Here is a 24,333-nt window from a genome sequence, read left to right as displayed (position 1 = left end):
CTATTTTTACATATAGATGTGACAAGTTTATCCATGCAAAGTAGGTAGAGAAAAATCTGAATTCATCAAAAAACTGAATAAAAGTACTCCATAAATTATCCACTCTCTCCAGTTATTAACTCTCCTACTATGTGGCAACTGTTACACTCTTTCAAACTAGTGTGACCTCTGCCAAATTTAAATGTTCAACTTAGAATTTAAGTAATAAGAAGACAAAGGTCAGAAACTGCTTGATTAAAGCAGTCTTCATATATATTACTGAAGGTCTGCTTCAAAAATAAACCCCTTAACTTTTCAGCTAAAGAGTGAGCAACTCTGTTACTCTCATAATAGCTTAGCACATTATTTTCTCAAACATTGTATTCACCTCCCAGATGTTTTATTTGAAACAGATTTCCTTCTGATAAGTAACATTTCCCTCATTTTCATGTCTGAGGCTTGTGTTGTGTACTTTGCTGAGAAAGCAGAGTTCCTTCCTTGGTACTAAAAAACTTGTCTCTTCTTCTGTAGGAACTGTGAGGTACATTTTCCGCATTCTGAATGAACCTTTCATGATTAAATGACAGCAGGGAATTCATGTGAGAAGAAATAAATTTGACATTCACACCTTTGTGTTTTTTACAGTCTTGCTGCAGTGGCTCTAAGCATATGGATGGTTCACAGGATGTATATCCCACCCGTTGGAAATCAGCTCCGTGGCAGTAACTGCTTCTTTAAAATGTTTCTGTACAGCCAGGATTCAGTGTTACACCTCATTTTTAAAACAAGGGAAGGCTACTGAAATAATATTAGCAGCAGTGGAAAGTATTAAATTTGTGGCAAAATGTTCAATCATCACTGATCACAGAACAAATATTGGCAAGTCCTGTTGCCAGAGCTACTTCAGCTGCTGTGCACACATTGCACCACACCAACATCTCAACCAGAGTCAGTCCTGCCACCACAGAGCACACTGAAAAGTAATTTAGTGTTCAACAGCACGTGCAGTACTAGCAGCATAACTACTGCCAGAGAAACTCAACAAAGATTACAAAGCTTGTCAGATAAGCAGGACAGCAGAAAGCAGAGCTTAAACATACCTGACGCTGGTGATACTGCAGTGGGACAATGGGACAGCCAGCAGGGCCACTGGGGTCTGTACATACTACAGTAAAAATAAGTATGCACCACTCAGCTGGACTCTCTGTATCACAGTGTAGCTCTATTTCATATGGCAGTAGCACATACTCTTAAGTGCAGAAAGAGTTTGTTCCCTTAATTGAGTTCCCTATTGCTGTGACCATAGTAAAACACCCCAATGACGTGCTCATTTAAAAAGGAAGAACACAAATGTAAGATTCAAGATCCAAGTCCTGAATGAGGAACACTGGGGGATATACAAATCAATAAACTGAATAGCAAATGCTTTTACTCCTCTTCAAAGACTGGATTTTATGCAGGCATGCTAACTCTCATACAAAAAAATAAAATTAATAATAGTAGGGTATATAGGTGAGCAGGAAGAGGCAAGCACAAGCCATATGTGAGAAATCACATCCTTTTGCAAATTATACAAAAGCAGTAATTAACATAAATAGGATTTAGAGCTGAAAGGTGATGTGGTAAGAATCCCAGGTATCCAAGCAAAACATCAAGTTAGTCAATGAATACATTTGAGTAGTGTACGCTGAGACACAGTCTTCCGGCACTGAACTCTTTCAAAATGTAGCTCAAAGCCTTCAACATACATCAAACTTCAACTCTTTACAATCATAGAAGCAAACCTTGCCAGGAAAGATGGAAAGGAATTATATGGCAGAAAAGTCATATTGAACTGAAGGCAGGAGGCACATAAAGACAGTGCCTTTGATCTCATCTATACAGTCTTTTACATATATCATACAGAAGTTAACTACACCTTTGGTTACCAAAATTCATGGCCTTTCATTAATAGACACACATAACTCTGTAGATCCTTTACAAAGCTAATCACATCACCCAGTGTTACTCCAGTCATTTATACTTCAACTTGAATGTCTTTTTGTTCCTTAACTAATTATTTATACAAGCATGACTGCTACTGTATTGCTTACTATCCCACTCGTGATTTCCACTTATTTTTCCCCATGTGACTTTCCAAAATCGGTCCAATGCTTGGAGACATCCAGTTACTGAAAATTTTCCATGCTTTACATAATTCTTCAAAAGTGTATTTCTTTATAAATTCCTTGTAGTAGCATCTGAAGTCTAAAATAGGCATTATTTTCAATATGAGTTTAGGATAGAAAATAAGCACTTGAATTAATGGGTTTTGTCAGCAAGATAAACTGAGATGCCTTTATTTTCCTCTTTCTTGAAAATGGCTGAGGACAGCGCATTTCACTCTCACTGCTTCCCACGGGGCTTTCAAAAACCAAAAATCCCCAAAAGGATGAGTGAATGCATCCTATATATTCAGTAAATTTATTAAATGAGCAGCAATAATCTGTGTTTGTTCTTCTGAGTAAACTCCAGCTTCTAAATAAACTCCAACTCAAGTTTATTTTTACATATATTTAGATTTATTTGCTATACATCACTGTGACCTTATAGTACTTAAAATCCGTTACAGGATTTTTTTTTGTTGTTGTTGTAATAATCAGTCTAACTCCACAAAGACAATAATACTGCTGTGGAAGACCAAAGGGGAGAAAAGCCATTTCAATTTATTTACAGTTCCTTATTTTGTAAACATTTAGTCTACACATTGTACTAAGTTCTAATAAGGATAAAGAGCTATACATAGAGACAGGAAACAAAGCCCTGTATTTCTATTCATATTGAGCATTAGCATATTATAGATGAAACATCTGCCCTTTCTCATTACCATAGCAGTAAACTGTCTTCAAATAAGTTTTTTAAAACTTTCCAGAGATGTAAATATTTTGAAATAATATACAACTACATCTACTTAAGCCAACCCATTTGGCTTTTATTCCATTTCTAGAATAATTTAAAGTGCTATAAGCAACCCGTCAATCAACACTTTTTCTATAATAACAAAACTACTTTAAACATTAATTTACAAGATAATATACAATGTTCATCTGAAATAGCTGAAATTTCAGCACAAAGTCAGTCACTGTCACACTTAACAGCAATTTTTTTTGTTTTCTTTTGTTTGTTTTGTTTTTGCAGAACATAGAATAAAAGCTTTGAAACAAACAGTTTTGTTGAGCTGTTATTGCCACAATGGCTTATCAATTTTCCTACAAAAGTGGACAAGAGCTACTGGAACTGTATTCTAGCCTGTCATATTTTTTTGAGGTCACATGACAGTAAGTTTGCATATTCCACGAGTCTACTGAATTACAATATTGTCTACCTATAGTACATTATCTCATTTTAATCAGAGCTGGTGCTAACTGTAAATTTACAACATAGACCCACTCAAAAACATCACAACTATTTTTTTCTTTGGACAGGAATAAGCTATATTCTTGGAGTTGATGTGCTACACGGCTACAACAGTATAACAGTATATATCTGACACTTTATGTTGAAGAAAGATGCATCTGTTTCTGTACTTTTAATGCCCTACTATAGCTACAAATTGTTCACCGAGTTTTGCTTGCTTTAGCCTTTTAATTTTGTGGAACTAGCATATTCTTACTTTCCCTTAATATTTTATAAGTCCTTGCCACGTAGCTCAATATTTCAGTCTTTGTCCCAAACCTGCAGATCATTAACAGCATGTGCAAAACACTCATTAATACAATCAGCATGCAGCTAGAACATGTATTAACTGACTTTTTTCTAAACATGAACAATAAACAAGACAAGTGGCACTGTTGACTTTGGATATTTCCTAACTTCCCCATGTGTGACGAAGGAATGCCGGGCTTCTCATCTGTTTGTGGCACCATATGAATTAACCCATCATTGGTCCGGACCGGTTTCTACAGTACTGCTGCCAAATACCCACACGCAGCTTTCTTCTCATATAGGTACACAGAGGGCAACTTCATTCATAGACATAATTTGAATACAAAAATAATATCCTATATTCAATGAAGCAGCCCCCTCGCAGGATTGCAGAAAGGTGTGTGTGGGAGACCTGGGAGGCAACTGTAAAAAGGATAAGAAAATTGTGTAGGCTGCAAGGCTCAAAGTAACTAATGTTAATTTTTAGTCCACATGGTCTGTATTTTTTTATAAGTGTCTACAGCTTAGAAAAAGTAGGACAGTATATTACAGAAGTGAGAGCATGAAAAAAAAGTCTGCTATTTAAAAATAATAATGAGATGGCCATGCTGAAAACTTACAAAAAACCAAAGGTAAAACGGTGCATTATATTGCTCCTGGGGATATTCGAGCTGCACTGATTCATGTAGGTTTGGGACAATACCCTGTAGAAATAATTAAATACTCATTCAAAAGCCCATATTTCTATGTCTTGAATAGTGAAGTCTTCTTGCTTAGAAAGTGTATGATTCCCAAATGTTTTACATGAATGACTTCTTCCATGGTAGAGATCACCATCGAGCCAAAGAGCAAACTCCCCTCTGCAAGACAGACAATGTATTAAAGCAAAAAACTGAGGGAGTAAGTATTGAACTTATAAATGTATTTTTCATTCAGAACTCATGAACAAGGAGGAATAATACAATTCTTTTTCAACATAAGTACCTCACAGTTGTTGATAAATTTGAAGTGGCAAAATTGTATTTTTTTTTTTTTTACTGTTTATTATTATTTTGTGAGTATATTTCAGACATTTTGAAATAAAAAGCTAACCAGAATTCCTCCATTTTGAGCCCCATTTGTATTAGGAAAAAGACCTAACAGTACTCTTACATACAAGGAGAATGCTGATAATGAATGAGGGAACCACCCCTGAAGCTTCTAGCCTTGCATGGGGGTAAAACAGCAGGGAGACACCATATAGTTTCTGAAGACACTGGCATATCTTGAGACGGTACAGTTTCAGTTCAAGACTCTTTTAGTTGCACGTAATTTTCATATCTATATACCATCAGAATCATATCCTCTTGTGTCCATTCTGAATATACTAAGACACGTGCAAGTAGAGCACACAAGGCATCACAACCTTGTAGGGCTGAAACTTGAAGCCACGCTACACTGAAGAAAACCTCTTGTTTAAGTTTTCCCAACATAGAAAGCTGAACATCTGACATACTAAATCTTTCTTGGCTGGTAACTGTTGAGTCCTGAGCTATCAAACTGAAATCAAATCCAAAATCTCTTTTCAAACATGTGCAGATATACACACTTTTAACAGATTCCAATGACAAAAAGAAATTATAACTTACCCTCCTCCACCAAAAGCAAGGGAGTCCATGTCTCCTTTAATGAAGAACATGTTGTCTCCTGTCCATTTGAAAACCTAATGGAAAAAACAAAAAGCAAAACAGACTAGCAGATTAAAATATGTGAACTTTTTTTTTGGGCAGAAAGGAAATGAAACATCAGTAAAGACAATCTGTGAGTGCAGAGAGGCTGATTTAATGAAGTTACCAAGTTCAAACAGGAAATAGATATATGCAGACAAAAATTCTCTTACATTTTATACTATTTAATACAAAACCATTCTGAAATAGGTCTTCTTTGAGCACTGAAGCTTCTACACAATGAAAAATATCAAGAAAATACTCTAAGGTCAGATTATATGCCCTTTAAAAGGATGTAGGTTTATGAGTTATGAGACAGTCACCTGGCAGAATTTAAGAGTAGAAAAATTTTCAGTAGAACACTGAAAACACTGGAACACTCAGGTTGAGTAAGTTTTTCACTATGCAAACACTACCGATTTACTGTGCAGTTATAAATTCTGTTGGAAAACTAGTATGATGGCATTTTTTTGGGCCAACTCCTAGAATTTTTCAGATTATTTACTGTTCAGCAAATATTTTAAGACAATATGTATGGGGGGAAAAAGCAAAAGCATACAAAATCATTACTACTTACCTCAAAATCTGGAGAAAAAGTAAACATAAAGGTCTCCCCAGTACCATAGAAGCCATCACTCACTTTAAACGGTTCAGATGCTAGTGCACCAAAAACCTGTAAGCAAGAATACATGAGAGAAAATACTTAAGAAAAACTACATACTGAGAACATCTAGTGATAGTAACTGATAAATGAATCAGGTTGAAAATGCTGCCAGATTTGGAATTCACTACAGGAAAGCCTTACATGGTATCACGGTTCCGAGTGCATCGAATAAGATACAGTATGGTGCTTTGTGGTACAATTTAGAACAAACAAACAAACAAAAAAAAACAGTAATAGGACTCCTTCTCAATAAAAAGTGAACATAGCACAAAAAAAAAATCAAAGGAATAAAATCTGAACTCAGAAAATTCTCAGAAACAACACACCTATTTTTAAAATAGCAAATCAAAAAGTTCTGCTCCTTCACGTGTAGCTCCTCTTCCACTTCAACTATGCTATTTTCAGCAAGTTCTTAGCTGTAACCGAATTGTTGCTTTTCATGCCATTTTTTCATTCAAATCAAAACAACAGGTAAGCATTGGTTACCCTGTGTTACAACAGAGGCCTTTGCTGGGCAGTAGAAGTATTTATAATATTCAGGAATAAGAACATTGCAACAGTAGTTAAAAAGGTCTAATGACTGATTATTGGATTTTGAAGCCTGATTAAAATATTATCAATTTTTCAGGAACTAGAATAGCTAGAAAAAAAACCCCTGCATTATTGTGCAAAATCAACTACACCCCATGAAGTACAACCCTCCCAAAATCAGTATTTCTGTTGCCAGTAGGAAGCAGGTTTCAACATCTGCAAGAGCAGCCTAGATGCAAGTACCAAAGCACTCCACCAGCACCCTCTCATTTGTCTGTATGTGAAAGAAAAAAAAAACACAAACAAAATGAAGTTTCTGTGGTTTTGTTCACATTAAACAGTGGGTTTGGGAAGCCTGGGACTGATAAAAATGAGACATTAAAGCCAGTGCCTTGACTTGGATTATGCTCAGCATATAAAGTAGAAACTATTTTCTCCTGCCCATCCTAAGAAACCGCTTGGCTGTAGGTAGGTTTTCCAAGCATTCCTTTCCATGTTGAGCTCATTATGAGCTGTTAAACCGAAAACTAGATGAGCATGAACTTCAGGTCAGGAACTCAAGGATTATATACAGCTATCAACCATCTAATAAAGACTGCCCCAGCTCAATTCTGAGTTACCAGTTTAGAGCAATCACTGTTAGAAAATGCCTTTTTTGTCAAGAATTTTATGTGGTCCAGAAAGTTTCTTGTCCAGAAAGTTCTAACTGAAATAGAAGAGAGCAAGTGTGAAACAGTCACATAAAAAAGAGAAAAGATATGTTCTTTATGAACATTATGAAACAAAACACCCTCCTGCTTCAATACACCATCTTCCACCAACTGGTTATGCCAAATAAATTGCTATTTTTCTAAAGAATATCAGACAAAATTTTCTTCAAACATCCTGTGAGACTGTGTCTCAAGTCTAACAGATTAATCATGTCAATAGCGATGTCTGAAATCTTTTTGTTGAATTCAAGCACTAGTCTCTGGCAAGAAACTTTTAAGAATTTTGAAAAAAGCATGCACAACAGCAAACAGAAGTAATGTGGTGCACGTAGTACTGCACGTTCTAGAAGTCACCACTGAGACGTTGCTACAGAGCAGAAGAGAGGTAGTTTGTTGGTTTTGTTTTGTTTTTTAAGATAGGCTTGAAATAAGTCCCCAGTGTTATTAAAACCTACAGCTTTTTATATTTTTCTTTTTTTATGCTGTTACTACTACTCAGATTGCCTTGTTGAGCCACAGAAAGTTCAAGTGAGAGTTGACCAAGTATAACATCCAACGCAGGACTTGTAGTGAATCATGCTCAGAACATTAAATTGATTATACAGTCAAACAGCAGCAAGAATTTTATCTCCCATGATGGACCAAAGTGTCAGCCATTCCTTTATACTCTTCAAACATTCTTCTTGGTGGGTCTCCTACCTCGAAACAAACGTTTATCCTACCTGTCCATCACTATCCTTGATAACCAACAGCACAGGTGTGTCTAATCCCAGCATAGTTCGGTACAAAGTCTTCAAGCTCATGCCATGCTTTGCAGTACTGTAGACAAGAGTCCATGGATATCCAATGGTCCGTGGTGGGAGAGACTTTGTGAGCTGTTAACAAGATAATGACAACCCTCTTACTTAATGTACTTTTTTTACTATTTTTAAGACTCTATTACATATAAATGAAAGCAGATTATGTTCTTCTGAACTACGAGTGGCCTTAAAAGCTACTCTAAAACGTCAGACCAACCCTACAGTTTCACGAGCGTATTTTCTATCTCTATTCTCTCAAGCAGGTTTCTTGTCATACCTATACCACATATTCACAGAATTGCCAAGGTTGGAAGGCACCTTTCAGATCATCTAGTCCGACCGTCAACCTAACACTGACAAAAAGCAGCACTAAACCATATGTCTAAGCACTACGTCTACTCATCTTTTAAATACTGCCAGGGATGGTGACTCGACCACTTCCATGCGCAGCCTGTTCCAATGTTTAATAACCCTTTCAGTGTAAGAATTATTCCTAATATCCAATCTAAACCTCCTCTGTCTTAACTTGAGGCTGTTTCGTCTTGTTCTATTGCTTGGAGAAAAATGATTTACCAACTAAACAACATGTGTTCGAAAAGGTTTATCTCAAGATAGTAAAACCACATAGTATTTTTATGCAAGAAAAACTATGTCTTAGCACTGGGGAACTAGATCACTCAAGTCAACCGGTAACAAGCTGAAGGATACTTGCTCTCCTGTTCCTGTGCCTTTGAATGCAGTCAGCCTCAATCCAAACTTTCAATAAACAGATTTAAGAAGATGACTCTGGACTGGACAGCAAGAACTGCTGTGAAAGCCATGCTGTTTTCAAGATAAAACAAGGGCGAAGACACAGATGAGTATCAGAATGGCATATTTAAAATTATGATAAGAAAAAAAGCAACATTTTATCTATGAATTGAGTTGTGCTTATGCACTTAGACATACACAAGTTTATGGGGCCAGATGGGATCCACCCAAGAGTACTGAGGGAGCTGGCAGCTCACCAAGCCACTTTCCACCATTTGTCAGCATTGTGGCTAACCAGGGAGGTCCTAGTTGACTGAAGGTTAGCAAGTGTGATGCCCATCTGCAAAAAGGGCTGGAAGAAGGATCTGGGGAACTATAGGCCTGTCAGTCTGACCTCAGTGCTGGGGAAGGATATGGAGCAGGTCACTCTGAGTATCATCATGAGGCACATACAGGACAACCAGGAGACCAGGCCCAGTCAGCATGGGTTTATGAAGGACAGGTCCTGCTTGACTAACTTGATCTCCTCCTTTGACAAGGTGACCTGCTTAGTAGAGGAAGTGAAGGCTGGGGATGCTGACTACCTAGACTTCAGTAAGGTAGTCAGTAAGATATAGTTTTCCCACAGCATTCTCCTGGAGAAACTGGCTGCCCACAGCCTGGATGGGCATATGCTTTGCTGTGTAAAAAACTGGCTGCACGGCTGGGCCCAAAAAGTTGTGGTGAACAGAGCTAAAGCCAGTTGGAGTCCAAATAAGGACAACGAAGCTGGTGAAGGGTCTTGAGAACAAGTTGCATAAGGAACGGCTGAGGGAACTGGGATTGCTCATCTGGAGAAAAGGAGGCTCAGGGAGACCTTATCGCACTGAAAGGAGGTTGTAGCAAGGTGGTGTCAGTCCCTTTTCCCCAGATTAGAAGTGACAGGATGAGAGGAAATGGAGTGAAGTTGCACCAGGGGAAATTTATATTGAAGATCTGGAAAAATTTCTTCACTAAAAGGGTTACCAAGCACGGGAACAGGCTGCCCAGGAAAGTGGTTGAGTCACCATCCCTGGAGGCATTTAAAAGACTCTTAGATACAGCACCTAGGGACATGGTTCAGTGGTGGACTTCAGTGTCAGGTTTACAGTTGGACTCAACAATCTTAGGGGCCTTTTTCCAACCTAGATTATCCTATTGTCACACAAGGTCTTCCTACTGGTGTGTTTTACAGTATGTTCATAGCATTTGTGATACCTTTGCGATATTTTAGTATTGTATGTTAATGAATGACATATATAAGTTAATACCTTTTCAATTTGTTCTGGCTGTAGTAGTTCACTGGGATCGCTAAGATTTGGCCGGAACGCTTCAGGCTCCAGGTCTGTTTTGATATTTGTTGCCTGTTTTGAATTGATATCTTCTCTTGTTGTTATCTACAAAAAGAACAAAAAGAAAATAAGTACTCACAATTCCATTAGCAAGAAAAATAAACTTTGCAGGTTTAAAGTCATGCAGTTACTGATTTAGTTATGCAACTCCTTCAGAAGCTAAGAAATCCATGAGATTTGATTTGACCAAGATTTCCACTGCTTCCAGTAGCAAGCCGGTACTCAACTATATGCTAACAATAAGTTACACAGACACCTACTCAGAAGAAAGCTATGGTTTTTATGCTAAAACAACAACAAAAAGAAACGAGTCCTCATACACAGCTGAAGGACTTCAAATGCTTTTCAGAGGTCAGCTTACAAAGTTTTTGTACTTTGTAAGCTTAGCTCTTAGTACTAACATAGCATTCATATTACAGGTAATCAAAAAAAAATCCAGACTAAAAAGGAATTGAAATTTCAACATGGACATTTCTCAATAGTTTCTGAATCAATACTCTTTTTAGAGTACTGATTTAGAGTACTGTGAAAGTTTTCAGATGTGAAGTAGACACATGGAAAGACTGCTGTCAAGTATTTTGAATAAACCACCTGAATGGAGCCTTAAGAATATTGCTGCTCCATAAGCTGATCTGCTGGAGTGGGAATCAAAGAAGAAAGAATTGAGAGAGTGGGGAGGGGGAAGCAGCAATAATACCTATGCTGCATAGTGAGCTTTGAGGTCTGGCAAAGATGCATTACACATAAACATCCTGTAGTATTTTAAAATACCTGACCCATACACCTACCCTATTCAGTTATTGTATGTCATGGTTTAGTGGAGGCAGCAGAAGGCCACAGAACTTCTCATCAGGTATTTCACAACAGCTTCTTACCCCACTCCATACTCAGTGGCACTTTCAAGCTAAAGTGCCACATGTTGAGAACTAAACTAGCTGAGGCCCAAACGGGTTTCCTTCTAGAAATCTTGCTGCAGGAGTATTTAAAACTTACTGTGTGGACAGTGAAATCTCACAGAGGAGTTGGTCAAAGTGAAGGAAGTCAGTAACTTAAACCACTGCAGCAAGACTTATTAGAATGTTGAGAGATTTGCTAAAGAAAAAACTTTTAAGAAGAGTGAATGCACTTGAAAAATTTATCAGCCTGAACCAAGTTTCACTGAAAGTCAGACTGTTCAAATTATTTAAAGCCTGAAACCTTGTAATTTCAAGAAAATACCTGACAAAATCACCTGCCAACTCCAGAGTAACAACCAGGGCTTGCCACATACCTCACAGTCTTAATATACAGGACACAACTATGGTATTTCACAATACCACCATGATAAAACTTTGCCGAGCTTTTGTGAAGAGAACTTTCTTAGTTAACAAAAGAAAAGCCAAATCAAAGACACACTGAAATACAGACAGGAATATTTAAGCAAATACAGCCACCTGAGCCAGGAAAAGAAAAAAAAAATAATATCCCTTTCCTACCTCTCAAGAACTATGAAAAAAGTTACTATCACAAACTCTTTTTACTTAAAAGTAGGCTTATAAAGCCTTTTCATAAAGTATTTTCATACAGTAACTTAATTACAATATTAACTCTTAACTCAAGAAAAGGTGCGCCTAAAGAAAGTAAATATCAAGCAAGCAAAAAGCTCAAACCTTTCTCAATGGAAGGTAACAAGCATTTCCAATATAAACTATGCCCTGATTTCCATATTGCAACAGAAAGTATATGCCTTTATCCATACAGCTTCACATACAAAAAGACGACCTACAGACTGCATTACAGAGTGGTATCTATAAAACATGTTATTTTGTAGTCCAACCTTTTCCATCTTAAACACCTTTCATCCATCATACACTACTACTGCTTCATCTCCATAAAAGTTAAGCATTGTTCACGTGCACAGCAGACAGCTTATTCCCTTGTTATTCTTTTATTCTGATTAAAGGGCACCATGCAAAACATGAATAATTTGGATTAAAGTTGGGGGGGGGAATGTGGGGGTTTTGTTTGGCTTTTTTTCCTTTTAAAATTATTATTACAATAAAGCAACTGTCTTCTAGGAAGAACACTGCTTTGTAGAAGCAGATAAAGACATGTATCAGTTCAAAGGGATCTGTTGGACAGAATACTATGCAGTTTCAAAACTTGCTAATTTATTTCCTGCTAAAATTTGAGAGAGTAAAATTGACTGTAGTCAGATTCCAGGGGCTTCTGAGGTTAATACTGCCACACAGTCTACACCACAAACTCTCAAATGGCCTCGGAGTAGAGGGTTTATAGGCTGCAGCCCATCACATCAGATTTTTCAAGTCGGCCAAATCTTTGTCTTTGGGCATTCCAGGTAAAAGGTATTTGGAAAGAGCTCTTGCATTTCTAGAATATTAATACAAGGATTCTCCACCACCACTTGCCAGAAACAGAATTGTTTTGTTCTCAAGTGGGAATGAACACTTTTTCCTGCAAAATTTCCAATTTTCCTATAGAAGTGCAGCTCATTATTGATTTATGTAGCTTACAAAACATTTTAAAACAATTAATTACTGATTATTAAATAATCAGAAATAATCAGAGTTAAGAAAGTATTTTCTTATGTGCAATTATATAATAGGTGGGAAAATAGCCAAGATCAAAGCAAAAAGAAAAAACAGAACTGAAAGTTTTTACAGTTTGAGCAGCCAATCACTACAGGGAAACAAAATACTCACGGCTTCTAAGTAGTTCTGAGCTACGCTTTCCATCAGTAAATTATGTATGACATACACAACTACTAACGAGTTCATGATTGTCAAAGAACTAAGAAACACCTAAAGAGAATGCAAATACCAGCTTAAGTCCATATCAGTAAACTTTCAAAAATCCAAACCAAAGTACTGTTTTCACAGTACTGCTTTTGGAACAGAGAGTTCCATCACCAGCTCCGTGTGTACGACCATTGCCGTGTTGAACTGCCTCAATTACCTGCTTGTATAATGGGAAAAATACTTACCTCTTCCACAGAAGTTGTGAAGCTTCATACTTGCCAAGTACTGAGAGATTCTTGATGAGAGATTCCTATATAAAATTAAACACCCGTGCAACAAGGTTTTGGATTCTTCACCTGTTTTGCATTCTTTTTAGGAAAGCTTCTATCTAACACAACACACCAGTCTAAAGTGGAAGTTAAAACACATCACTCCAAGTCAAGCAGTACCGAGAACAATTTTCAAATTCTGACAGAAAATTCCTGTTTGAAAAAGGTGGAAGTAATAATTCCATCACAAAATTATTGATGCCATCATAGCATTTCACAATTAAATACATCCAAAACAAAGGAATTTTCTGCTAGATCCTTGTAGTGCTCTAGACAAGACAAATCCACTGAATGCAGGACTTGCCCTGATCAAAGACACTACAAAGAAAGATGGTTTAGTATCTGGAGATGGGGTTTAAACTACTGAAGAGGGCACCTGGAGACGTCTGCAGAGTGTGCGCAGTTCTTCGCTATTTAGAGCATCGATCCTGCGGTGATACTCAGCCACTGACACTACCTGAATATGGAGACAGGAAGACAATAATTCCACTGACAGTTGAAGAAAAGTAAAAAGGTAAGAAAGAAAAAAAGTGGAGGAGAGTAATGAAGGGAAAATGTGCAATGATAACAAACAAACAAGAAGTGCTAAAAGATGTTTGTTTCTGCAAGGAAAATGTGCATGTAGGTGATCTTAGACATATGGGTAGACACAGCAAAATTACAAATAAAACACTAATGGCACTAGCAGTCAGGTCAAGCTCACTGCTCTAAGATGAATATAGAACTGCTAAAGGAGTGCATAAAGTTACCAGTATCAGGATGCTAAATTACAAGTCAGTCCAAGTTGCATGCCTTAAGCCTAACTCTTCAGCCAAAAGTCATCTCAAGCACCCTTTACACCCAGATAAATGAATCCTGTGAACCTGGTTTGCTTTCCTGGATAAAGACTAGAAGCAAACCTCAGGCTTCTCAGTAGGTTCTGACACTTATCTGACAGGGAAGATACAGTTAAAGACAAGGTAGCAGGACTCAAGTTTAATAGCTCCCCAATACCGCCCCACAATGTCTTTATCCTGGACTTTCTATTCACCTTGAAAGCTTAAGGAGCTGCTCATCTGCCAACACATTCATTCTAAATGGCATCTCCACTTTGGCAGGAGTTGTACAGCCTTTTGTCAGAAAGCTCTAGAACATGCTGCTCTGGTGCAACAAGCTGGCTAAAGGACTACACAGTCATTTTAATGTAACCACAGCAAATAATGTGATTTTGAGAACGACTCAAAATCATCATTTGTATGAAAGCATCTTAGAACAGCTGGTGAGGAGATTAAATGGATGCCCCATGTAGTAAGAGTGTATTAAAAACTTCTAGAGCCTACCACAGTGCAAAGGAAGATAACCACAAGTCCAGCAGCTCCCCATCTACCTGCCCCCACTACAAGGAGTTTGGCCAGATACTCGCCACTGTCCTGAGCAGAGCCCACAGTCATGCATGACTGGCTCTTGAGCAGCGATGATTCACTCTACCCCATGCAACTGCAAGGCAAGGAAAAAGGAACACTTGTGACATCCAGTTTTATTACTGAGTAACCAGTAATTACTAGAACTCTATTTCCCTTAAAAAAAAATATCAAGAAAATTGTTGTAAATTGTATTGGTTTGTGCATTCTCAGAGTCAAGTAGCTATACGCAAAGCTTTACCTTATTCCACTCAAGCTTATAAGTGATAGTGTAGTTTTGTCCTTTTACTTGCTATGACAGTTCGTTGTAAAATACATTGTTCATCACAGCACCTTATGAATGTAATCCTGAAAAGCAATAATGTGAGGACCTTTTAGCCTTCGTGCTTCTTCAAGCTCAGCCACTATCATACGGACAGGCAGTAGTTACTTACAATGGGCCATAAATGTGTAGTTATCTAAGGAGATTCTTGGAAAAAACAAACAAAAACCCAAACGAAAAACCTGAAACTCCAAAACCCCCAAAACCCCACCCCTAAGTCATCACCCCCAACTCCATTATATAGTTGCTGTTTCACATACTGGAATGTAAACAGTTTTACAGGCAATGACATCTCACCTTCAACTTGTCAAATGCATACTCTATCACTACCCGGCACTTGGGTACTGCTCATCGACATTTTGGCTCAGTGAACAAGATCTCACAAACCCTTTCAGATGCCACGGGGGTACTCTGCAACCTCAGAACGGCACAGACAAGGTACTTTGATAAATTTCTTACCTGACAGAAACATGAATACTTATCCAGGTATGTATACAATATTAGCTCCTTGGCATCCTGAACCTGTTGCATACCATAGAATTACATCTCTACATTTGTTTTGTGAACAAAAGCCATCATGGGGGCAGACCATTGGTATGCAATGACAAACAAGTCACAGAATGTCAAAACATCCACAGGAAAATGAAGGGGGAGGAATCCACCCTCTCAAACCCAGTGCTTATTTTAAGTATAAGTCAATATTAAATTCTGCGAGTAAACCACGAGACAAACTGTATCAAAGTAATCCACTCATCACTGAGCTAGGCTTTAAATGAGCACATTAAGATACCTCAACAGTTCAGCTACAGTTCCTGACCTTCTATAAGATGCTTGTGGTTTAGGTCAACATGTTCTGGTTTTGCTTTGCAGCAGACAAGATTATGTATTTCAGGATTCTGTAGTTCATGTATGTCTAAGCCTACTGGTAACTACCTCCTACAGCTTCATTGAGGAAATGATCAAGACATATCTTGAGAACAGCTGGCATTTTGTCCCTGCAAGGCTTAAGAGGGCTGTATTAGAGTGTTTGTAGTATCACTAGTTAGAAGCTTGTTCTGTTTTATAACCTGGTTTAATTCACGGTCTGCTTATGCTGTTTCCTCTTCCCTCAAAACTTCTTCAATCTTCCTTACTTGCAGTCACATTAATCCTCTATTCTATTTCACCAAGCTAAATAAACCACGTATTTTCTTCCCTTCCCCCTACCCCTACATCACCTGTCTGTTATCCTGATCATTCCAGGAGCTACTTTCTACCTCATTCCACTTTTAACTTTCATTCTTAAAGAAATTAATTAGTTTTTCCAATGGTATTAGAAATACCCAGCAAGCAAGGTCTTTCATTCATGAAAGACAAATGCAATTTTGCATACTGGTACTGAGGTCGATATGCAAATATGACCACAGGTCAATCATCTCACCCCCATGAATATTGAACAGCCCAAGAGCCCCTTGAGGCATGGCAGCAGGCTGCACACCAGGATCTCCCCTCGAGTAGGAACTTCTCTCAAGGTTACTTCTTGAGATTCAGAGATTCCTTGCCACAACAGATCCTTGTCAAGTGACTAATAGCATGCTAAACTTTGCCATCTTAGCTAAGTGACATAAAGGATTGATTGCACATATAGAATCCTTTAGATGTAAACTGTTGACCAAGTCTGTAAACTGTTGATCCAGCCACCCCTAGACTCCTCTCTGAGGAGGAATTTAGAAAGCAAGGGGTTCCTTTCTGAACCTTGACTCAACAGGAGGGTCTCCTGGCAGTTCTATCTGACCCCATCTTCTGTGCAGTAAATAACCAAGTGTGCCTTGCCATCGAACTTTGTTAAAACACTGTCATGTTTACCATCAAACTTTGTTAAATCCCTGTTTTATATCAATAAATATATCACTGCTTCTCTCTACGAGTGAAGTGCATCACTCCATCCATGACATATGCCATATCAGCATCCAGTTTCCTTGATACCCAAAGCTACTTTTTGAGGATCAGGATGTGTTCCTGAAGGACCTCCTGTTCTTTCTCTAGTTATATTCTGCTTCAAAAAGAATGCAGGGAGAGGGAAGAACAGCTTAACAAACCTCTTACAGTTTATCTGGGCACTGACTGGAACAGACCAAAACAAATAGTGCGTACGCCAGGAGATTAGTGTGCTTCAGGGCAAAAATTATTCTGCTTAGGGACTTGGAACAGTCTACCACAGGGCAATTCCAAGGGCTAATCAAGTTTTAAATAAGATGGGATATATCCTTAGAAATCTAACTATCTGCTCTATTCATAATAGCAACTGATGAAAAAACATGGGATAAGTTGTATGTCTCTTGTAGTGTGAATGCCTTTCAGCTTGACTCTCCACATCACCTATATTTGAGTTAACCACTTAGCAGAACTCAGAAGAGTTCCAATACTTAATGCAGTAAGTCAAATTGAGGGTTTTCATAGTAACGATTCAAGTAATCAAGAGGTTTAGGACTCTCCTTTTAGAGAAACTCATGTTTCTAAACCTTGTTTTTCTGAAAGTATGTCAGAGTACCTACTCTTGCAAGCTACGCTGGCATTTGCAGCGAGCAAAAAAGAAATCAGAATTTTTAATATGGGACTTATTTGGCCTTCAACAATCCACATAAAGACACAGTTACAATTGTTTGAACGTCCAAGAAGGACAATTTGGCACACAGGCAGTGACACATCAGCCCTTTCAGCCACTGGTCACATCAATCAGCTATACACAGCTGTAAACATGAGAACTGCTTACACCAACGCAGCATCCTCTGCCACTTCCACAAGGCCAGGAGTGACCAACGCCGGGGCACCTAAGGCAGGGTTGATAACAGGGCATGCAGTGGCTGCCCTCAAGCCAAGTACAGCTAAACTTTCAGAGCTAACAAGTAGCTGAAACTGTCTCCTTAGAGAAAGGGAGGGTCTTATCAGAGCTGAACAGGGCTTCTGAAAGATAAGGATGGAAGAAGTGTAACGGTATAAGTGGTTCTCTTCCACTTAACTTATCTATACCCTCATGACTAACTGTGAATACGAAATAAAAAACAAGTATTAGAAAGAGAATGAAAGCTGAACAATTTTACTTTGAATCAATACATCTGTGTAAAATCAGGTGAATTGCAAGCTTCATGAACATTATTTCTTGAGAGTCAAAAAGAAGTTTAACCTTTAAAGTTCCACTTAATTGAAAAAATAAATGCCAATAATTTTATCAGGCCATTTACAAAATTACTCCAAAATATCAGTCGCTCTCCAATTCATCAGTAAACAGGGAGGAGAAAGAAAGGATCAAACCTTTTCTACAGGCTGTAAGTATCGTCCAATGAAAATGAAAGGTGCATTTATGAACAGAATACTGTTATGGATATTTTAAGAGAAAACACTAACTTCATTTTTCAGACAAATTTAGTTTCCTCCCAAAACATGAGACTGCTTGAGTAAAAGTAACATTGAAGAAGCAGTATTCTCCATCATAAATATGATTATTTGGGGCATACTGACCACATTACAATAATGCATTAATACATGGAGTTTAACAGAGATGAATGGTTAAAAGGTATCATTCTGAAAAAAGCTAAGCCTAATTTAAATGATTTTTACTGACTGTGGCTGCAAAGCTAACCATTTTCTGTCTCGTGTGGTTTTCAGCCAATTCAGCTCCCTGTCACTCTACTGGTGACAAGTAAGTGAAAGCACAAGAGCTAGCCATTTTAAGCAAAGAAGAGGGACAGGAGAATCACAGCAGTCCCATGAATTGGCTGGCGTTGCAGATTCTTCTCTCTTTCAATAGCTTTAAAACTGACATCTCAGAACTGGTCTGCACACCCAGGTGTTTCCCAGAGCAGGGACAGAGGAGCCAAGTACATTAAATGACAGCAGCATTCTCCCTGTGATCAGTATTGTCCCCACAGCTTTGCAGGATGGACTGTTAAGTATCTGCCTCGAAGTGCTCTAAGTCCACAGCAACTGTGCCAAGCTGTAATTAACATACACTGAAGATAAATTAAAACATCAGCAATATCCAGAATTAATAAATGAACTTGAGAGGAAAGCAACCAAAGCCTGCAGCACATGCAGTGTTACATTGAGTCTGGAAACCTATGTAACAAGCTATTTCTTCAAGATAGGAGAAATCATTAATTTGAGAGATATGATAATGCCATCAAGAGAACTAAACTTAACATGAGCAAGCATTAAATAACATTTAGGATGTTTATGCAAAGAACTAAGGATTAGATTTATGAAAATTACTCTTTTAAAGAGGCAGGTCAGGCAACTGAACTCACTTTGTCCAAATTAAAAAAAGAGACCTGTAGCTGCATTACCAATAAAACCCCACTCTCTTGCAAAACCATTTAAGGAAGTTTGAGCACTAGCAAGCAGAGAAACCAGAGGTTCAGCTGCTGAAACCACAGCACCTGGTGCCTGACCTCAAGCTGCCACTCCAGGAGAACGCAGGCCAAGCAAGGGTACATCTCTGTTCTCATAGTGCCATGCAGAGATCCTCTCAGGTGTGACAACAAAGAGTTACAAATGCTTAGAAATAGGTAACTGAATCACAGCCCAGTATGGAAATGTTTGTCTCTTAATCAAAAAAAGGATCAACTGAAGATCAACTTCAGATTGCACAGACCATTGAAAACATACAGGGAAAATATAAGCCTCTATTACTCATTTGCTTTCTTTCAACTTATAATCAAGCTTTTCAAATGTTCATCTGCTACTGTACTTTGCCTGCATTTGTAGTGAGGCCTAATATTTCATAATTATTAAAACTGCAAACAATATAACACCTCACAATTAAACAGAAGATCTAGTCGAGGTATATGCAGAACCCCCCTAATTATTTAGGACAGTGGGCATGGCAAATCTTGTGATCAGTGTAAGAAAGTACTGGACCACACTCTGCTTTTTTAAGTGACTCAGATCATCAGTTCACTCAATTACTCTAAACCAAAAATCATTATAGAAAGCTGACTTTAAACAGATATTTGTAGTATTATTGGAGTGATGCAACCTGGCAGTTCTGACATCCATTGCGATGAAGTACTAAATTCTCATCTTTCACACATAAGCCCCCATTATTACATCTCCATAACAGCCAAAGAACTACAGCCATTAGCTTACCAACTACAGTTAACCAATAAATCAAGAACCTCACTCAGAAGTTGTGCAAGTCTCAAATCATTCAAGTTATTAAAACCAACACCTCTTTAATTTCCTCTGCATAAGATCCTAATAATATAAATGCCAAAGATAAGTTTTCGGTGGTTTTGTCCCCTTTGGCTATGCTGCCTATTGACACTCTACAAAGCATCTGGGCAAGCATTCCTAAAGAAGGCAATCCCCCTTTTGTTCTCTTACATTGTCTGATGTCTTTTGTTTAAAGTGCTTTGACAGAGAGAATGGTTGCCTACATTTTTGACATTCTAGAAACTTACTGGCATCTCTTGTGTTGTAGTACAATAAAGAGACACAGTAAATACCAAACTGATTTACAAAAAAAAATTGGGAAGCCAACATTACTGGCTTTTAGAAGGGGCAGTACAATGCATTGGTTAGTCACCAAAATTTTGATCTCTTGTCCTGAGAAAATATCGAACCCCCTAATTTACTCTATCACCATGAAAACAACAAAAGCCTTTGAGGTAAGTAATCCAGGGGGACTTACTTGCTTCAAGCACACATTCTTGTTTTATTGAATCCCTCCATTTGGTCCAGCAATTACGTTATTTCATATCAGACAAGTTTTCATCCAAATTTCAGAACAACCATTAACAAAACGTTTAGTCAAAAACCTGTATGTACTTCACATATGCTGCCAGTCTCTTTAATCTGCTTCCCAGTTTGTCTTGCATGACATAGAAGTACCAATACTCCTTCCCTCTTTTCTGTAAGAAGGTTACACTTGCACTTTAGCTTTATGATCATTCATTGAAGGAAAAAACCCAACTTTAAGAACAGAGCATGTCTTGTCGACATAGCAACATTTTAAAAATATTCTTATCTGTAGATACTTTATACCCTTTTTCCAGATTTGACTTGCTCTATGCATTTAAATAACCTCCTCTCTCACAGCAAAGAAGATTCTGATAGTCTGCTTCAGTTCAACCTCTCCTTAAGAGCTGGTAACAATTGTTATTATTAGCATAGCTAGAGTTTGGCTAAAATGAAGTGTTGGTCTTAAGGGAAATAATTAAAGTATTAGTATCTCTTGTTATAATTAGCTGGGCAAAATATAACTATAAATGTAGATATATAGATGTATGTTGAAGAATACACTCTTAATAAACTGCAGACAACTTTTACACTGCTACAGGGCATGCTCAAATTACATTTGAGTTAATTTAGGAATTACATCTCCATTCTACATTCCATTGCCACAGAGGAATATTAAAAGCCTATTATTTCAAAGATATTTTGTTAGTTAGGAACACATGTTTACAAACCCAGTTTTTGCCAAGTGACAATTTCATTTTCTGCACATAACTTGGCTAGAAATAAAGATCAAAATAAAAGCCAAAGTCCACAGCACCTCCAAAACCAAGATGCACCAAAACCCAGACATCTATAACTCTTAAAGTCAGTAAAAAGGCTGTCACAGTCAGTGTCCGAATGGAAAATATCTTCCAGATCTACCAGCTGGTAAAAGCACAACAAGTGTATTGTCACAATCACTTCCTCCCTATCCCCAGGATGTTACTGTTTTGCAAGTCTCACTGAGAACCATTTCCTTTAAGTACGACTATAAATTTAAGTCTATTTGGGGAAAACAACATTGGAAAAACAACACAGTTACTTACATAAATCTAATTAAGTGTAAAAACAATGGTATTGGTCCACCCTTTCAATATATGTGTGAGAGTGGGACTACAGCATACTGTTCCATCACACCTCCCTATGGCTGAATGACTTCTGAGAAGGTATAATCAAACGGCAACTCAGGAGATTAACACTTTTCTAATTACATGTCAATGCAAATTACTGTTCATGGTATTTAGCTATAAATCACATTTTTGTTGAAAAAATACATTCCTCAAAAGGGAGGGGAAGCCACCCTGAAACTGGTGAACCCCTTAATGCTCGAAGTAGTTTCTCTCATCTGATGCCAGTGGAATACCAGCAATTAGGTTATGCACCTAGAAGTAATGAAATTTGTGACTTAACATCCTGTTTACACATTCAAAATTTAAGTTTCCAGCAACTGTCTCTGTACCACAACACTACAAAATGCAATAACAGAAATGAACATACTACACTGAAAATTACCAGAGCGTATTTATGATTAACTGGCTGGTGCTTTCTTCCCTTCTTCCCATACCACAGACGAGACATTTTCCCCTTCCAAAAAATAAAATGAAACTAAAAAAGAAATAAAGAGAATGATAATAAAAAGAAATCATTCAAGGCTGTTTGAAAGCATTGTCTGTACCTGCTGTCAGCTCCAGGCACAGGCAGAGCCCCAGGACAGTGACAGGATAGTTTGCTAGACGCACACATTTGAGTGACAGGGCCGGGAACAAATGAGCGGCTGTACAGTAGGGGGACGTATCGCAAGTGATGACGGCACAGAAGAAGAAAGGTTTCCTGTATTCAAGTGTGGTTGCAGAGCACTAGTTTGTTAAAACGCCTAAAATATTTAAAGACACAGAACAACTTAATTTTTCTTATGCAATCCTGAAAAGTATGAAAAAAAAAAAATCCCCAAGAACTGCTCGCAATAGCCTCTTACACTCTAATTGTTCAGAAACAAGTTCTAATGGCAGCAAATTTGCACTCAACATTAAAATAAGTTTGTCTTATGTTCACAACTGTACAGAAGCCCTGTCAATTACTTCTTAAGAGTCCAGAACCAGTTAAAAACCAAAAGCATTCAGCGATTTATTTTTTTTTAAAAAAAGACTCCTTTTAAAAAGGCTTTAAAGCAGTCGGGAACTGTTAGTTTCACTGCATTTACAGTTTTGTAAGCTACAGGAAGAAAACAACTCCTTTTGTCTATACGCTAAACTTGCCATATGGGTTAAATGCTAGTCCTGTTGTCCCAAAGCCAAAGTCCCAGCAATAAAGTATTTCTGGAATCTTGATTTTGTTTTTTTCTTAAGGAAGGATGTTTATTTAAACAGGCGTGTGCAACAGCAATGTGCGCAGCAACCCTTGGAGAATTTCCTTGTAGTAGCACTTGGAGGCTTTTTCCTCTCCGCGCCCTCCAAAAACACCCAATGCTCAGAGTCCTGGGTAAAAGTATTGAACAGGCCAGGGCAGCAGCAGGCAGCATCAAAACAACATTAAAACGTTGCTCACTCGTGCTGTTGAGCTGGAATCTAAAAGCTAAGATGCCCAAGCAGAGAAAACCAGTGCCAGAACTCGTACAGACTGTGCACTGGCACACCTCACCTTGCATTAGTGTCTAACTCAACATAATTCTGATAGATAAGATGTTTTTCTTTTCAGTAAAACCTTTTTCTCAGGAGCTGGTAACTCTAAAAATCAATTAGTTCCAACTTAGGAGAATCATGAAGGTGACAAGCAGGAATGTTTTTATAACTGGGACATTGAAAGCTGGGATTTAAACTCAAATATATTATAATGCAGTAGATACACAGTCACATGGTGTAAGATTCAAACAATAAACCATATGCCCGTTTAGTTGTTTTGTGTTTTTTTTTAAATAATAAGCGAGCTAATATTGAGGTAAAAGAAGAACAAAAAACAGACAGCCTTAAAACTGATTCAAATGAGACATTTACAATCAATATAAAAAAAAAAATAAAATACAAACTACAGCCTCTCCAAAGCTCGGCAAATCTTAAAGGAATCAAGAATATGCAGAAAAAGAAAAACCTATTTCAAACTATCTCTGGACATGCAACTTTAAACCGAAAAGCAAAAGCCAGCCACATAGCTAACTCCCCCCCAGCCTATTTTGGCAGTCCTCCTGTGTCCGTCCCCTCCGCCCCCCCGGCATTTTTTCCCCTTTTAGATAAAACAAACTCCTCCCTAACACTAGCCAACACATTGTTACTCCAAAACCGGAGGAAGAAAAGAATCTCAGCCATCCCACAATTTTTAATTCTAGAACATTTGAACCTAAGCAATTAAAACTACTTACTTGGAAGTTTTTAGCGTCTAAGTAAAACTGGCTCCTCCCAGAGCTTCTCAAAAGGATTTTAAAAACTCGCTCAAGGGAAAAGAAAGCAATAAACTTCTTTGTTAGATCTGACAACTCACTTTTTCACTTAACTAGAGCTGCAAAGTTTAAGGAGAATAAATGCACCAGTAAGTCTCTCTGTCAGACCTCCTGCCAGTCAGTTTTGATGTTCTGCCTTCAGCTCCAGGAGCTGGGCGGGGGGGGG

At 37.9% G+C, this 24,333-nt stretch overlaps 1 protein-coding gene across 10 annotated transcripts in view; it reads right to left on the bottom strand.

The window, feature by feature from the left end:
* Nucleotides 1–2,501: 2,501 nt before the first annotated feature.
* Nucleotides 2,502–24,333, bottom strand: part of OXR1 (oxidation resistance 1) — a 240,737-nt gene continuing 218,905 nt past the window's right edge. For 6 of the 10 annotated variants that reach the window (XM_014965335.1, XM_014965341.1, XM_014965338.1 and 3 more), the window contains 6 exons: nt 13,638–13,718; nt 10,114–10,239; nt 7,997–8,149; nt 5,947–6,042; nt 5,292–5,365; nt 2,502–4,523 (listed from right to left, as the gene is read on the bottom strand). In XM_014965335.1, the coding sequence (XP_014820821.1) occupies nt 4,388–4,523; nt 5,292–5,365; nt 5,947–6,042; nt 7,997–8,149; nt 10,114–10,239; nt 13,638–13,718 (666 nt within the window). In that variant the 3' untranslated portion in view covers nt 2,502–4,387. Of the gene's footprint in view, nt 4,524–5,291; nt 5,366–5,946; nt 6,043–7,996; nt 8,150–10,113; nt 10,240–13,637; nt 13,719–22,249; nt 22,375–24,333 lie in introns of those variants that run through there. The other 4 variants (XM_014965339.1, XM_014965344.1, XM_014965345.1 and 1 more) reach the window with 3 other exon arrangements.

Source organism: Calidris pugnax, unplaced genomic scaffold, assembly GCF_001431845.1.
Source record: "Calidris pugnax isolate Ruff unplaced genomic scaffold, ASM143184v1 scaffold41, whole genome shotgun sequence".
Taxonomy (NCBI): Eukaryota; Metazoa; Chordata; class Aves; order Charadriiformes; family Scolopacidae; genus Calidris; species Calidris pugnax.
Note: the sequence above shows the minus strand (reverse complement) of the source record. Positions and strands in the feature narration are given on the sequence as shown.